The sequence below is a fragment of the Acinonyx jubatus genome, chromosome B1 (assembly GCF_027475565.1).
Source record: "Acinonyx jubatus isolate Ajub_Pintada_27869175 chromosome B1, VMU_Ajub_asm_v1.0, whole genome shotgun sequence".
NCBI lineage: Eukaryota > Metazoa > Chordata > Mammalia > Carnivora > Felidae > Acinonyx > Acinonyx jubatus.
This window is the reverse complement of record NC_069382.1, coordinates 183,581,438-183,599,064: the sequence shown is the minus strand read 5'-3', so window position 1 is coordinate 183,599,064 and position 17,627 is coordinate 183,581,438. Positions and strand designations below refer to the sequence as shown.

Below are 17,627 nucleotides of genomic sequence, written 5' to 3'. Positions count from 1 at the left end.
TTGGTGATGCTCACAGTCACCCACACATACACGCGCACACACACACACACACATAGGTGGTTGTTAGACTACTTCACCAGGCTTATCTGGGTGCCGCACATATTGATAGGATTAGAGATCTACACCATGTGGCACACACACTCTCCTAGAAACATAGAACGTGGTACATCTGCTCCACGGCAGTAGGTTTCTTGGAGTCGCCCATGTGAGAAGCAGCTCAATTACACATCAGAGAATCTGCCCTCGTGCAAAGAATGTGCAAAGTTCTTCTTCACCGTCCCCTTCAGTTGCATTCTGTACGTATGCGGTGCCCCTACAGATGGATATTCCTTTGTGCTCCTTTTTTTTTTTTTTCCCTAGAGAGAGAAAGAGAGACAGAACATGAACGGGGGAGAGACAGAGAGAGATGGAGAAACAGAATCCGAAGCAGGCTTCAGGCTCCAAGGTGTCAGCACAGAGCCCCGCACGTGGTTCGAACTCACTAGCTGTGAGATCTTGACCTGAGCTAAAGTCAGATGTTTAATTGACTGAGCTACCCAGGCGCCCCTGCACTCCTTTTTAATTCAGTTCCAACTGCTCTGGGGGTATGATTACTTAAGGATCCCCACTACTTAAGGCCAGGTGAATTTTAAGACTGCTATAAAGACTTAAAAAAAAACATTTAAGATGATTTCAAACTTACCCTCTCCATTTTTTTATGTTAATCTGTCCACTAGTTTTTGTGCAAGGTAGCAGCAAACAGAAGCCCAGTTTTATTTTTATGACTATAAAGGAGACCTGTAAAATAATTGAAGAAAAATTTACCTGGAGAAAATAAATTTTTCCAATATGAAGAGTAGACTCAATGGAATCTTGAAAAAGGTGAGAAAAAAAAGAGGAAGGATTTGATAATGATTTTTAAATGAAATATATTTGACACATAAAATTTTGTAAGTTTAAAGTGTACAACACACTAATTGGATATATTTAAATTTTGCAATAAGATAACCACCATAGTGTTAGCTATTATGTTACATAATTATTATTTCTTTTTTTGTGGTGGGGACAATTAAGATCTAGTTTCTTAGCAGCTTTGAAGTTTATAATATAATATAGTTAACCACAATCACTATGATGTGCCTTATTAGCTCTCCAGAATTTATTCATTATTAGTTTCCAGTTTGTACCTTTAAACAACTTATCCCCAATTCCCTCATCCCCCCAGCCAATGGTGACCACCATTCCATTGGTTTTTTATGAGTAGTTATCTTTCTCTGTCTGATTGATTTCACTTAGCATACGGCGCTCAGGTTCCATCCCTGTTGTCTCAGATGGCAAGTTTTGCCTTTTTCTCATGGCAGAATAATATTTCATTGTGTATGCACACTCACACACACACACACACACCACAACCTCTATGCATTCATCTGTGGGTGGGCACTTAGATTGTGTCCATATCTTTGGTTATTGTGAATAATGCTGCAGTAAACATAGGAGTGCATATATCTCTTGGCTATCATCAAGAAGACAAGAGATAAGTGTTGGCAAGGATGTGGAAATAAGGGAACTCTTGTACACTGTTAACAGGAACATAAGTTGGTTCAGCTATTACGGAAAACACTATGGAGGTACCTCCAAAAATTACGAATAGAGCTACCATATGATAAAGCAATTCTATTTCTACTTTCCTTTTATTATCCAAAAGAAATTAAAACATGGGTTTGAAGAGGTAATGATTTTTTTTTAAACCTGTTTCAGGAGAGAGCGATGCTAGAATATTCAGTTGATGAGAGAGCTTTTGGAATTGAGAGAAGGTGAACTCCTCAAGTTTTCCACTGGGCCATGGTGAAGTGGTCCTCAAGCAGCTGCTTATATTAGCTCTTATTTCCTGATCTCCAAAATAACTTGATTACTACCTGGCCGCTTAGTTATCTAGAGAATGAAAAGGCACTGCTGTGGAACAAGGCTTGTAAAATTTATCTTAGTGGGATTGGCAGGGGTTGCCTGGATAATGGTGTTAATACAGATTCTATTGGACACCTGTGGGCTCATGAAAAGAGTAGGGAGAAGCGGATGGCCAGGTATTAGCCCTTGCTACTCAGGAAACTTTACATGAGTTTCCCAGTGCTTGGAAAAAAATAGTCCCCATCATAAATTAATACATGGACATTATGTTCTGTAGATGAAGGTCTTCAGTGGGGACTGACTCTGCGTGCACTAAAGAAACGAGTGTCTGGATTTGCAGTGTTGGTAATTACACCTTAAGCAGTGCTAAGCTCACCAGTTTTATAGCCTTCCTCTCAGTGGTCTTATCTTACCTACTTATAACTTTGACATGGTATAATTGTCAATTGCTGTATAGTACGATAAATGCTGTTTCTGCCCGCTTTCCCAGGTTGGGTGAATAACTGGTTAACTACATCCTATATTATTTTTTCAATAGCAAGAAGAAAAATAGCTGTGTAGAAGAAAATCAGCAATATTATGAACAAAAACATTAAAAATTGGTGCCATAACTGGTTCATGGGCTCCTTACACAACCACAGCCCTTCTTTCAATTAAGCACTTGTTGAATAAGACAGTTGAATAGATGGGAGTTGAGAGACACTTTGATTCTTAAAGACAATACCATTACAATCCTTGGAAGTAAGGAAGAAAACCATCTTCAGAAGAAATGAAAGTTATTAAAAGGTACAAGCACTCATAGGCAGGAACAGTGTGTACAAATATTTTATTTACCATTTTTTAATGTCAAAATTCTTACCAGAATTAGATTTTGGAGTTTTGAGTTACATACTTAGCATTCAGTAGCTGGTCAGTAAAAGCATAATGGTTGATTAGGAAACTGAGTCTAGATTAGCAGGAAAACTGCATTCTTCCTGCGAATTTTAAGAAAATATTAGATTTATGCCACCATTTTGCTCTTTTATTTATTTATTTTTTTTATTTAAAAAAAAATTTTTTTTTTCAATGTTTATTTATCTTTGGGACAGAGAGAGACAGAGTATGAACGGGGGAGGGGCAGAGAGAGAGGGAGGCACAGAATCAGAAACAGGCTCCAGGCTCTGAGCCATCAGCCCAGAGCCTGACGCCGGGCACGAACTCACGGACCGCAAGATCGTGACCTGGCTGAAGTCGGACGCTCGACCGACTGCGCCACCCAGGCGCCCCCATTTGGCTCTTTTAAAGAGATAGTAGGTTGTTTTTGCTGTTATGAAAATAGTTTTCATGCTTTGGTATTATGCATAGGTGTTATTTATTTATACTCTTCTGATATTAAACTTGGTTTTGCTGTGACAATAATTGAAATATATGTTGACAGTTTTTAACATTTAAATACACTTAACCCCTCTGTGCTTCAATTTCTTCATTAGAAAAAGAAAAGTGTTGGGGTGCCTGGGAGGCACAGTTGGGTAAGCCTCCGATCTCAGCTCAGGTCATGATCTCATGGTTCATGAGTTTGAGCCCCACGTCGGGCTCTGTGCTGACAGCTCAGAGCCTGGAGCCTGCTTCGGATTCTGTGTCTCCCTCTCTCTCTGCCCCTACCCTGCTCATGCTCTGTCTCTTTCTCAGAAACAATAGACATTTTTTTTAATTAAAAAAAAAAAAAAGAAAAAGTATTGAACTAGCTGTTCTTTTGGGATCCTTCCAGTTTAAGAATTTTGCGACCCTATAAATATGCTTTCTAGGCAGGTATGTCAAGGATCATATTTTATTAGAACTCTTGATAATTTCTTAGGTTATAAAATAAAGTCTAAGGAATTATAATTGATATCTTTTTTTTAAGCTTTCTTCATTCTTTCTCATTCAGCTACTTAATTTGCAATGTGAACACCTTTCTTAGGTGGGCATAAAATAACACTTTGATTTTCAATGAACTGTTCCTATTGATATTGACTCAGGTTCCAGGTAACATTTTCTTGACCTTCAATCTGGGTGTTTCCTCTTCTATTCACTCATATCAAAAACGAGCCTCACTTTTCTTCCCCTGAGAAAGTAATCCCTTGGAGTTCAGAGTCAGAAGGGTCACCTCAGATTCAAGTTTAACAGAATTACTGTGGAGAACATAGAATCTCAGGGAGGAAATAGAGCGAACAAACAGTCCAAAGACTAAGAGTAAAATCCCCAGCTGAACAAGTCCACGGAAGTTACAATCATGAGTAGTAGAATCACCTTTCAAAATATGATCATGGCAAGCCCCACCTAATCGATCAAGTTTTAAGCCAGTTGAGTACGTTTTCCAAGCTCCACCTTAAATGAAGTTTAATTCAGTTACGAAGTGCAGTGAGTTTCACTTTCCTTAGATTTGACTTGAGTGTGAAACTTTTGTGTCTGGGCAAGATCCTGACTTAGAAAGAGGAATCAAGTTGCAGCCTTTTCAGAACTACCTTCCCACCATATTTCTGTGGAGAAGCTTCATATCTGGAAGTCTCTTTCTCTGATTGGAGCGTTTGAGCACAGTCAGGGTTCCTTTTACCCCGTTACCGTTAAGGTAGCTTTTTCTTTAATACAATGAAAATATCAGCTTGCTGCTGGAGATGAAAATAGTTCATTTTGGGATAGACAGAAATTCTTAGGGCTTATCTGGAAACGCTATGTGCAGAGGAGAGGGAGGGAGGCTTGTCTCCTTGAATAGGGTCATCTCAGCAACAGCAAAGTCTCCTGTGTGTGAGTGAGATTAGCTAATGAAACAGTATCATGGCCTGAGATTATTTTGTACCATTCTAAAGTTCAGCCACATGTCCCCCCTTGTTTGTGAAATTCCATTATAGGAATCACTGCCTGCTTTAGAGATAAGTGAAACCATTATGGGTGGAGGAAGAAAAGCCATTTGAACCTTGAAGAATTTTAATTGGCGCTGGTGAGGGAAGGTGAACAGGAAGCCACAAATGTCTCAAGTGAAAACATGAATGAGTTTGGGACTAAACATAGATAATGGGAAGAAGGATGTATCATATCTGTTGATGAAATAACTTTTTTCCTCCCTTAACAGGTAGAACTCATTTCTGTAATGGATTTAAACCCAGCCTAAAGTCAAATAATTTTAAAGAGCCACATTGTTTCATGAGTAATTTCAAGTCTAATATGTTTTATAGTTAAAAATAAGCAAAATAAGGGGTGTCTGGGTGGCTTAGTCGGTGAAGTGTCCAGTGCTTCATTTCGGCACAGGTCATGATCTCACTGTTTGTGAGTTCGAGCCCCGCATCGGGCTCTGTGCTGACAGTGCAGAGCCTGCTTGAGATTCTTTCTCTCTCTCTTCCTCCTTCTCTCTTGGCTGTTCTCCTGCTCACGCACTCTCTCTCTCTCAAAATAAATAAATGAACATTAAAAAAGTAAGCAAAATAGCACAAAAATTAAATCGCTGTATAAAATTTGAGTATATGAGTGTATATATTAAGTGTATACACCTTTATTGGTAAATCATTTTGTTTTGTGCTTGAGGCCACACTGGTTTAGTGTCTTAAAACATGTTTCTTCCAAAGATGTTCAGTCTATGTTGTGGATCCTATGAAGGAGCAGTTGGCCATTCATTTAAAAAGAAACTTCAAAAATATTTCATGGCCACAGTTTCCTGCCCTCATGAATACATGAGAGGAATCTCAAGACTGGGTAAGAAAAATCCTTCAGCATTCCTGGAAGAATAAACAGCATGACCCATTGTGTGTAAGTTTTGTACAGACAGCACATTCTATGAATAGTTTTACACAATAAGGATTTGCTTGATGTAGTGAACGAACATATTCTTTAAAGACAGATAGTTCTGCATTCAAAGCCCGGCTCTGACACCCGTTTGTGTTGTGTGGCCTTGGACAAGTTATTCTGGACTCTGAATATCAGTTCATCCTTTGTGAAATTTTATTTTTGGTGAGGATTAATGGCATACTTCATATCCTAGCAAAATGCCTAGCACATAAATCCCCCAAATGATAACTGTTGCAGTGAATTCTTTGTTACCCAGCATCTATTAACCAGGATTTTCAAAAAAACTGTGACTTCCTGATCAGTCATCAAGCATTGATAATTTATGCTTCTCTGATGACCCTGAAATGCATTCTGAATAATTAGAGAAAGATTAAATTATAATCAGTTTAGTTTCAGTGTTAAGTGTATTTTAATTTATTCTCATTCTTTAAAAATTTGTAATCCTTCTGCATGTGGTAACAATTAACAAAAAATATTTGATTAGCTGAAGCACTCCACTTCCTGACTGTCAGGCTAATAACGAGTGTATTGTACATTGTTGGAACTCAAATTCTGCCCTACAGATAAACTGGGCATTTGCTGGATGGATTCACTCCACACTATGCATTCTCAGGCCCAATGTGTTGACTTATTACCTGTTGGAAATTCTAGACCTAATCCTTAAATATCCTGAAATGATACTGTATACAAGGCCCTGCTTGCATGCTTCTTTATCACAAGGTCATCATGGTGGTCATCCCATCTGATTTTGTGCAGATGAGTAACTAAATCTAGCCCTGAGGGTTGTCTGTTCTTTTCCTATGGATTGCCAGAGACGGACATCACAGCTGACATCAGTAATCAATCTATCTTGGTGTTTCATCAACCTTTACTCTTATCCAATCATGTTTTAGACTTATTTTCATTGGGCTTCTTAGGCTATATAACCTTCCTGATGAAAACTTCACCATGCATTTTATCATTTCTGTGGTCCTTTGAACTTCCCACGTTCTCCTCCCCTCATCTCCCCACCCCCCACCCCACATAAGGTCGTCTGCTGCTTTAAAAGATGGCTTGACAGCTGGCTTGTGTTAAAAGTAGCCTCTTCAAAAAATTATCACTATTCTTGTCCCTTTGTGACCCCAGTTAACAAGGTATTCATTCTCAGGCAAGCAGATTGATTTCAGTCATTTAATTGATCACCATAGGACATAGTAGTATACATTGGTTCTCCTCTGGCCCTATTCTGCCTGCCTTTAAATCCCTGCCTTGCCCTGAAACCCCTCTTCTACATGACAGTCTCTCTTCCACAACGCCCTTCACATCCCAGCTGCCATCCTCAGTACTTACGCCTCGAGTGCAACAGTGACAGTAGATGGAGGGGGATTGTTTCCTTTAGAGGGAGAGCAAGGCCAAGGGGAAACAGGCTGGTGAAGATTTCATGTTGCTTTCCAAGACCACACAGTGCTCGGTCCTGGTGCGAAGGCAGGGTGCCTTGGTGAGGGTGCTCCCGTCGCAATGTAGAAGTCTGCCATGTGATGTCCGGGTGGGCGCTAGCTGAGGAGAGGAAGCCCGGGTGCATTGCCAGACAGCAACAATTAGCATTGTACTCTAATCCTGGGATCTCTCTGAGACTCAGCTCACTAGGTAGCTGTCATTCAGTCCATAAGGTAAGCTCCATGTTACTACTGTTTCTTCCCAAAGTAGTTTCTATTCTCATTACATAGACATTTTTTAAAAGCCAGCAACTCAATGCTATCACTATCACTGTTTCTTATCTATACCAAACGTGTATCTGTTTAGCTACCACAAACATTTTTCGTGTTTGACAAACCATATTTGCATTATAGGGCTATTTTGAATCTTTTGGGAACCGTGAGTTTGAACTTTGGTATCTTAGAATGGTCAATTGGAATGTTTTATTGAATAGGCTACTTTAACAAAATGTGACATTTCCCTAAGTGTAGTAGTAGAAGACCATCTGGCAGAACAAATGGATACATGTTAATATAAATATAATGCTGTGCTTGCTTCACCAGCACATATACTAAAATACAAATATAATGCTAAAGCATACGAACACTCACAAAATTGAAGTTTAAATATGTTTACTAGTTTTCTGTACTGATACAGCATTAGTCACAGAAATGTCATATTAAATACTTGTGTTGATCAGTGGTTCAAGGGTGTTTATTTGATGTATCTTATTTTTCTGACTTTTGACATTCCTAATACTGTATTCTCTTATAAACATGTGTAATTGCATTCACCCCAAGTCATTTCTTGCTTTCCTTTTATTTAAGGGAGATTTGCTTCTTGAAAAGAAACTATCTTCTTTTTTGTGTTACTATTTAAAATACACACACACACACACACACACATATTTACTTTAACACAAGCACTGTTAAATCTGTTATTGAGAATAATGGTAGGAAGGACGGTTAAGAAATGCCAGTTTCAACTTGTTGAGAAGTATTAATTTTTGTCGATTATTGAAGATTTCAGGCTCTAGATAAAAAAGACATGGTTACCAGCTAGTGAGGCCGAAGAAGGAGGGCAAAGGGAGAATGCAAACATTCTGACCATGGATCGTTGACACAAAGCTTGGAAACTGGCTTGTAGGGTCCAGGAGACCAGGTCCAAAGAGATTCCCCATTAGTTACATCTGTGGTTTGAAATCGAGCTGTGTGGAGCCCTGGGTTGCACAGAGATCTCTTTGGGGACTGTTAGTTTGCATGGAGGTAAGGTGAGGAAGTGGGGCTCCAGGGCACCTCAGCTTTTATTGGTCGTATGTATTAGGAACCCGTAAAAATTTTCATTTGAAAGGAAGACTGTTGCTAAAAAAAGAAAAAATTGGAAAGCCGCTGAATAATAAGGATCTCGTTGTCAGAGGGGAAGCAACAGAACAGCTCCTCTGGGGAAATGAAGCTTAACCGCCTTGCTCTTTCACTTATGTTATTTCAAACATACAGTAAGATACAGGTTCCTGCATAACTGTGACCCAGATTTAACAAATGTTCGTATTTTGCCACATATATTTTACATTAGGAAATAAATAAATAGGTAAATAAATAAGTGAAAGTGACCATGGTGGAATTCCTTTGTACTCTTCCTGTCCGAATCTCCTGTCCAAGGCCCCCTCCCTGACCTGGGGTGATCCTGAACCTGAAGTTGATGTGTGTCCACTTGTGTATTAGATATGCGTCTTGCTACAAATATATGGATCCATAACCTATTTGTATATGTGGTTTTGTGCGTTACAGCATTCACATAAATGGTGTCCCTCTATACATACCCGTTTTCAACGATACATTCTTGCAGACTTACCCATGTTGATACTTTTAGGTTTAATTCATTCTTTTTAATGGATCTGTGGTATTCGGATATGTGAACACACCACATTTATTCATTTTCCTGCCGACAGACATTCATAGTCCAGATGATGGACATTTTTTCTTTCACTTTTAGAAACAGTGCTGCTCTGAATATCGTTGAGTAGCTCATGTTTGAAAGGCTTTCCTTATATGGGAGATTATGAAGCAGGCCTTCAGCTAACCCACCTGGTGTCTTTGTACCATTTAGAATGAGGCTCCTTATCCTCAAAACACTTTACATTATCTGGGAAATGGTCACAAAGACTAAGCAAATCTAAAATCACTTTATTTCAAGGGTGTTCTCTATACTTGTGCATAGTAAAACCCGCATAATCATAACAGTCACCCTGTATATTGGGGATGCACAGCATGAAAACCTGCAGATTATAATGAGTTTGGGTGAATGAGTTTGTTTAACAGGTTAGCAACTGTAATCTAAAATGCGAGATTTGTGCTGAGTATTCACATGAGGTCTTTCTAGCTAAAGGTAAGGGCTGGGAAAAAGTTGTATCTTCTTCAGAGATATGTTGCAAATGAAGAACACAGGGAAGATGCATAAGGCTTTTTTTGTTTGTTTTCTGGTCACAGAGGACCAGGGACAGGTAAAGTGATATCGTATAGAGGTTTTATTTTTCAGTTGCCCCTTTCCAGAACACTGCCCTCAAGCCCCTTCTTGTAGACATGTATACAGTACGACACAGGCTTCTACCAGGCTTCATCTACTAACTCAACAGTATTGCCTTCTCCAGGAAGGCAAGCTGTCCAGGGACGGCTATGTCTTTGCTCTGGGAAAGGAAGTTTGAATTGTATTGGGCTGAGGTGTCATGCTGTGAGCCTCCCACTGGGGCTGGTGCTGCAAGTGCCAATACATTGAAATGCGTTCCTGGAAAGTTCCTTTGCTACTCACTAGGTGGCTTTGCTGGAGAGGAAAACAACCCCAGAACAGGCAGCACCATCCTCTCTATTGTTTATGGGAGTGTGGTAGGGAGCAAACTCTGCCCTGCTTTCGAAATCTTGAAAGCCGTATTATTTGCTTTTGCAAAGTCCTTGAAATTAGATGTTGCAAGAGACAGCCTAGCAGGAAACTCTCTTAGGTGCCTAGAGTTCCCTTCTCGACCCTGTCCCGGGCAACATTATTAATCAGTGATTTGGGTGAAGAGTTGAGGGAATGCATTTCCCATTTGCAGATGAGAAAAATCTCCCTGGGACAGAGCAAAACCAAGTTTGCTGCTACTTTTATGGTGGTTTGTTCATTTTCATCAAAGAGGTCTTAGCTTAAATTTCACCTCCTCATACAGGCTTTCCCTGAGGAGCTGACTAATACATGACCTTCATTTCCAATCAGTTTTTACCTGTTTTCTTTATCTGAAATTGTATTTCTTAGTTGTTTAATGGTTTTCTGACACATCTCCACAGACTGCAAGCTTGATGAGAGAAGGGACCGTGCTTCCCTGATCATTTCTGGCACCCCAGGACATAGCATAGTTCCTGGCACATAATAGGAACTTAATAAATTTTTGTTGATTGAATGAAAGTCATGGGAATCATTGAAGAATATTAGGCAAGGAAGTGATATGATCGGATTCCTCATTCAGAAATGAAATTTGGAAGGAGTCAACACAAGAAGCCCGGTACACATTGTTGCATATGCCTCACGGAAGCTAACGTGTGTTTAAAAGTTTGCTGTGCTTGCGTTCACAGTGCGGGATCTGATTATAAGGTATAATAGCATCACTCGCAGTTTTTGTCTGGAATGGTATCTCCCATCCTTGGCACCGCTGAGCACTCACATTAATATTAACATTCTAAATGATGCCCAGAAGGCAATGACTGGGATGATCTCATAACAGGGAGAGGGCGGTTAGTTTTTGCTAAAATCGCTAAAGAACTATCAGAAGACTAAACAGATTCATTTTGTGTTGTTGGAGAGGGCAGAACTCAGGCCAGTGGGGGCCCATTACATGCAAGAGAGTTTCAGTTTGACATAAGACAGAGCTTTCTAACCGTTAGTGGGGCTGAGTAAGGGAGTGAGCGTCCTCAGGAGATCATGAGATACTTGTCAATAGATGGCATGGAAGCAGATGCCAGGTGCCCATCTGTCAACGACGCTGTTGAGAGGATGTCTGCCCCGTGTGGGAGGGTCATTCCACAAGTGTGTGCAACCGGCTGATATTTATTGAGTACACAAACTGCACTTGCTTCCGTGGAGGATGCAGAAATATATAAGACACAGCTGCTATCTGGACACGATCACCTTCCAATCCTAAATTCTGTTAATTTCAGGGAGTTTCAGCCAAGGCCCTGATGTAATTCTCGCATCCTCTACATTAGAACAGTCTGAAGTGATGAAGTCCCAAAACATCGCCAACCTACTGATAGCACTTAACTTTACGCCCAGCGATACGAGGATGGTGCGGACTGCCGCGTCCTAGCCAAGTCCTACTTTTGCCCCCAGTTGAAACTCTGGCTTTGCTTTTGCAACAGAAATGATGATAGCATGTAAAAGTTTTCTTCCTCCGCCTTTTGTTCACTTCTCTTCTGGTTTTGAAAGTTAATATGAATTCTGAGCTCAGGATGACATGTGTTGGCTTTATTTAATCAAACTCTGTTGAGATAAATATTTTTGCATTAGAACTGGATCACTGTGATTCTCACCGATAACAAAAAAAACATGAATTATAGAGACTTTATGAAATTATAAGTAAGCACACTTAATTCTTTAAAGTCAAATCTGCTCCAATCAATCACAAAGTGTTTGACTTGGAAACCTCCTTCAGCACAGGAGAGAACATTCATAAATAAATGTCTGGATGGAACAGTTTTGGGGGTTACATGTGGATATCATGTTACGAACCTAACATTTTGGTTTGAAGTTTCTGGCCTCTGTCAATGACAGTTGTCAGTGAAGTTGGCCGTCACATGGATACGGCCTCTCTGTCTTGCACACATTGCGGAAACAAGTGTGTTGGGACCTCATTAATGTAGGTAATGCCTGCTGTAGTCACTGATCCACATGCTATCACAGTGATCTGAGAGATTAACATGTTTCCTTAGGCTACTTAACAGAACACTGGGGCCACCTTGACCCTGAGTAGATGTGCAGCCCCAGATATTTAATGTTTGCTTTCATACTATATTAGTAAATATACAAGACACTTGAATAGTCTTTAAACATATTCCTTTGCTGTAGAGTCTGGGGACTTAGTTATTCCCTCCATTGGCCAAAGTCTCTTTGTATGTGTTTACTTTTCATTTGTCGACCTTAAAATTAATCTAGTTTAAATTTATGTTCTCCAAATGTAATTCAGATTAATGTGCTCCAATAAGAGATATAGTCCAAAAGGAATGCACAATGGAGACAACTTTCCCAAGCCATTGCTTGGAAGTCACCAAGAATGATTTGCTAGCAGGGCCTGAAGTGTCCATTTAGTATTTTCTGTGAAGATTTTTAAAGGCTATTCTCACCAGGGAGAAAATATTGCTCCTACATTACTCCTTTTTAATACTCTGTTTTTTGCACTCTTTAGAGCAAAGATTTGGAGAACTTCTTAATCTTGCCCGCAACACTGGGGAGATCTAATAAATACTGACACTCGAGGGCACCTGGGTGACTCAGTCAGTTAAGCATCCAACTTGGACTTAGGTCACGATCTCAAGGTTGGTGAGTTCCAGCCCTGTGTGGGGCTAGCTGCTGTCAGCGCAGAGCCCTCTTTGGATCCTCTGCCTCCCTCTCTCTCTGCCCCTCTCCTGCTCTCTCTCAAAAATAAATAATAAAAAATAAAATAAAATAAATACTGACACCTGGATTCCACCCCCGGTGGAAAAAGAATTTTTTTTAATTAACATCCCTCATCTCATATAGTGATTCCAATTTATTTTTTCAAACTTCTTTTGAGATGTAACTAACAGTGTATATATATATTTTTTATTTTTTAAATGTTAGTTTTTGAGAGACAGAGAAAGAGAGAGCGAGAGCATGAGCAGGGGAGAGGCACAGAGAGAGGGAAACACAGAATCTGAACCAGGCTCCAGGCTCTGAGCTGTCAGCAACAGAGCCCGAGGCGGGGGCTCGAACTCACGAACCGTAAGATTGTGACTTGAGCCAAAGTCAGAGGCTTAACCGATTGAGGCACCCACGCACCCCAAACAGTGTATAATTGTAAGGTGTACAAGGTGATTAATAGATGTATATGTATATAGTAAGTGATTACCACAATAGGGTTAATTAACACACTCCATCAACTCATGTAATTTTTTTTGTTTTTGAGATGAGAACATTTAAGTTCTATTCTAAGGAACTTTCTTTTTTTTTTTTAATTTTTTTTTAACGTTTATTTATTTTTGAGACAGAGAGAGACAGAACATGAACGGGGGAGGGGCAGAGAGAGAGGGAGACACAGAATCGGAAGCAGGCTCCAGGCTCTGAGCCATCAGCGCAGAGCCCGACGCGGAGCTCGAACTCAAGGACCGCGAGATCCTGACCTGAGCTGAAGTCGGATGCTTAACCGACTGAGCCACCCAGGCGCCCCAGGAACTTTCAAATATGTAATACAATATCGTTTCGTGTGGTCACCATGCTATGCATTAGAACATAATCATAACTAACTCCAAATTTGGGCCCTCTGTCCAACATTTCCCCATTTCCCTCACCCCACAGGCCCTGGAAACCACCATTCTATTGTTTCTATCAGTTTGGATTTTTTAGATTCCACATATAGTGAGATCATACAGTATTTTTTTTTTCTGTTTGACTTATCTCACTTAGCATAATGCCCTCAAAGTCCATTCATGTTGTTGGAAGTGGCACAATTTCTTTTTTTTTAATTAATTAATTGATTTGAGAGAGAGCGAGCGAGCAAGTGTATGCACACATGTGTGGGGAAGGGACAGAGAGAGACAGAGAGAGACAATCCCAAGCAGGCTCCGCACTGTCAGCACAAAGCCCAAGGGTGGTCTCATGAACCATGAGATCATGACCTGAGCCGAAATCAAGAGTAGGATGCTTAACTGACTGAACCATGCAGGCACCCCAGAATTTCATTTTTTTCTCATAGCTGAATGGTATTCCATTGTATATGTACACCACATCTTCTTTATCTATTCATCTCTACATGAACACTTTGGTTGTTTCCATACCTTGACTGTTGTGAACAGTGATGCAGTGGACAAGAAAATGCAGAACAGAGATTCTAATTTAAGTGTGTGGAGCATGGCCCTGGCATTAGGGATTTTACAAGTTCCCCAAGAGATTGTCATGGACAAATAATGCTGAGAATCATTGATATGTCTATTTGAAATATGCTATAGGAATATGAGAATTGGAAGAATTAGATGCTTGTGCTGACACTGACAGCTTGTCTAAAATCATGATAGGGGAGCCTGAGTGGTTCAGTGGGTTAAGCGTCCGACTTCGGCTCAGGTCAAGATTTTGTGGTTTGTTGAGTTTGAGCCCTGCATTTGGACTTGTGTGCTGACAGCTCGGAGCCTGGTGCCTGCTTTGGATTCTCTCTCTCTCTCTCTCTCTCTCTCTCTCTCTCTCTTTGCCCCTCCCCTGCTCACTCTCTGTCTCTGTCTCTCAAAAATAAGTAAATATTAAAAAAAATTTTAAAAGATGAAATCATGATAAATCTTTGGAGAATCTTTAATTTTAATTTAATTTTATTTGTTTATTTTTTGGAGAGTATCTTTTAGATCCAGCTTCCATTTATGTCCCTAGGATACAGCTCTAGATGGAAAATTACTGGGTCAAAATTATGCACTTTAACATGTATAGCTATATATTTTCAAATTGATTTCTAGAAATTAACTTTTTTCTTAATTCTTGTTAGGATACCTATTTTGCCATGGCTTCACCAATACTGAGTGTTATTGTCAAAACACACACATAAATGCAATACACACATTGATAATTTGGTATGGTGTGTGTGTGTGTGTGTGTGTGTGTGTGTGTGTATCTGCATGTATGTTTTTGTTGTTTTCATTTGTATTCCATTTAATTTCAGAGAAGACCAAATGTTTTATTGTCAGTTGTTTGACTTTCTTCTGTGAGGTGTCTGTTCATGTTTTCTGAACATTCTATTGTGGTTTTCATATTTAGGATGTGGTCTAAGAGAATGATAGTGATTATAATAAATGAATGTCATTTCCCCCTAGCAATTCACAGAAAGTATTTAGAAACAATACTGATTCTAATATACTTGGTAAAATCTTCAATTTATTTATATCTTTAAACATTTCACTGATTCATTATAATCTTAGATGCAGTTCTACACATTTTAAAAAGCTTAAAATGAAATTTTAAGGTGCATTACATAATGACATCATATGGAGCCATCTAAAGGAGGATGGAATGAGAGAGAGAAAATGAGAGAGCGAGCACTTCCTTCTGGACTGTGACGCTCTGGTTCCATGAAGCATGGCCTCAAAACTAGAGTTTAGAGCTTTCCCTTCACTCTTCACACTAATGGGACACTTTATTATCATTTCCCTGTAACTTCATTTGCCTCCAGTGTCAGCAGATCAAGTGGCATATCCCTTAGCTGCCTACTGGTACAGAGACACATGCATTATGGAAGCCTATTATCAATTTAGTGACGATGATGAAGAAAAACACGCTGCTTGTTACTTCCTTATTAAACCCCAAGTTGTTTTTATGATTCCTTAAATCTAGGCCAAATTTTGCTTTAATCTCTCAGACATATCCCAAATTAGAGGCAAACATAAATGTATTGCATTATCTTTTTCCAGCTATACATGATTTATGTCCTCTCTGGGTGAAAATATGTTCACATGATTTTGCAATTGTGATAAATTGAAGGTGTGATATTACAAGCCAGGATTTGGAACAAGAGAGACTATGAAAATTAAAGCTTCTGTTTACATGCAGGATACTTTTTTAGTTGTCACTGAATTTTTTAGTCAGTAATCAAGATGTCTCTGTATAAAAGATGTAAACATTCTTCAGTTTTCTGGAACATGGCAATTTTCCAAACCTCCTTTTTATTTTCCTTGCTTATTTTATATAATGCCTTTACTTCCTTGATGTGCCTTTTCCTTTTCTTCATATACTCTTCTGTGTTCACTGCTATTTTTTTTTTACCCTTAATGCCCTTTCTATTTCAAAATGGGCAACATAGAAGGTATGGGGCTCAATTCAGCCTGGCTTGGAATAGCTTTGTGTAAATAAGACACTTGTGTTTTATGCTTTTCAAACTTAAGGAGTAAAAATGACTTCACTTTAGTGAAAAGAAACATCACCATGTTTTAAAATTACAGGCTTTTAGGGCCGAGAGGAACCATGGAAATCATCGAATCCATCCTTCTTGTTTTATGGATTAAAAGCGATCATGCAGTCATTCTGTCATAGGTAAACCGCTCCCTGTACTCATGGGTACGCTTCATATATCCTGTCCTCCTTGCTTCCTCGGATTAAATTGAGCCAGAGGTAGACTAAACGATACTAGTTAAGTGTAGACATTTGAAGTTAGACAGACATGCCTATCTTTCAGTTCTGAGATCTTGGGCAAATCGTTTTACTTTGCTGAGTTTCAGTAAACTAGGGCTAATTGTATCAACCATATCAAGTCATTAGGAGGACTGAGTTATGTTGTGTTTGTAGAATATTTCCTTCAGTGTCTGAAAAACAGTGAGTGTAAAAGAAATGGAACCTGCTTTTATCAATATCCCTCTTCTTTAATTTTTTTAATGTTTATTTTATTCACTTCTGAGATGGACAGAGCATGAGTGGGGGAGGGGCAGAGAGAGAGGGAGACACAGAATCAGAAGCAGGCTCCAGGCTCTGAGCTGTCAGCACAGAGCCTGATGCGGGGCTCGAACTCACAAACCGTGAGATCATGACCTGAGCCGAAGTCAGTTGCTCAACCAACTGAGCCACCCAGGCGCCCCTCATTATCCTTCTTGTCCATCTCCTCTTGTAGACTATGAGTTCTCAGAGCTACCATGTCCTGCTTATCCTCTATGCCCTACCCCTTGGCACAGCATCTCATTCCAAGGCATCTCCTTGGATCAGACTTGCAATTCCTTGAGCCCAAAGTCTTGGAGTTAGTTTGTCTTTTCTCTTTTTTTTTTTGACTCCTCTCTCTCTTTCATCTACAAATACCTAGGTTTGAGCTGTCACATATTTTCCTGGACTAATGATATAGGCTCTTAACTGGTTTCCCATTTCTCTATCTTATAGCAGCCAAAGTTATCCTCTTAAAATGTAAGTCAGATCATATAAATATCCTGCCTATAGCTCTTTAATGGCTTTCCATTTCACACAGCATAACAGTGAAACCTTTAACTTCTATTCAAACTCTTGGACCATCTCTATTATTTTTGTCTCTGCCTTATTCCACTCCAGCCACCCTTGCTTTCTTGCTGTTCCTGAACACTCCAGGCACATGACCACCTAGAGGGAAGAGCAGTCATATTTTTAAAGAAAGGTCATTGATAGCCCATCCACATATTTTAGAATATGTCTACTTGCTTTCCTATAGGAATAGAGGTGGCTTCAAGCAAAATTAACATATCCAATTAGATGGATTAGTAACAAAGATGCCTAACTAAAGGAAGATGACTCTTTAGGAACCT

General features: G+C 39.6%; 1 protein-coding gene across 9 annotated transcripts in view; it reads left to right on the top strand.

The window, feature by feature from the left end:
* LOC106986839 (cytosolic beta-glucosidase) overlaps positions 1 to 17,627 on the top strand; it is a 229,931-nt gene that overhangs the window by 73,699 nt on the left and 138,605 nt on the right. The window contains exon 5 of one of the 9 annotated variants that reach the window (XM_027046790.2): positions 717 to 2,670. The exons of the other annotated variants lie outside the window; for them this stretch is intronic. Coding sequence (XP_026902591.1) covers positions 717 to 817 — 101 coding nt within the window. The 3' untranslated portion in view covers positions 818 to 2,670. Of the gene's footprint in view, positions 1 to 716; positions 2,671 to 17,627 lie in introns of those variants that run through there. 9 annotated transcript variants of the gene reach the window in all.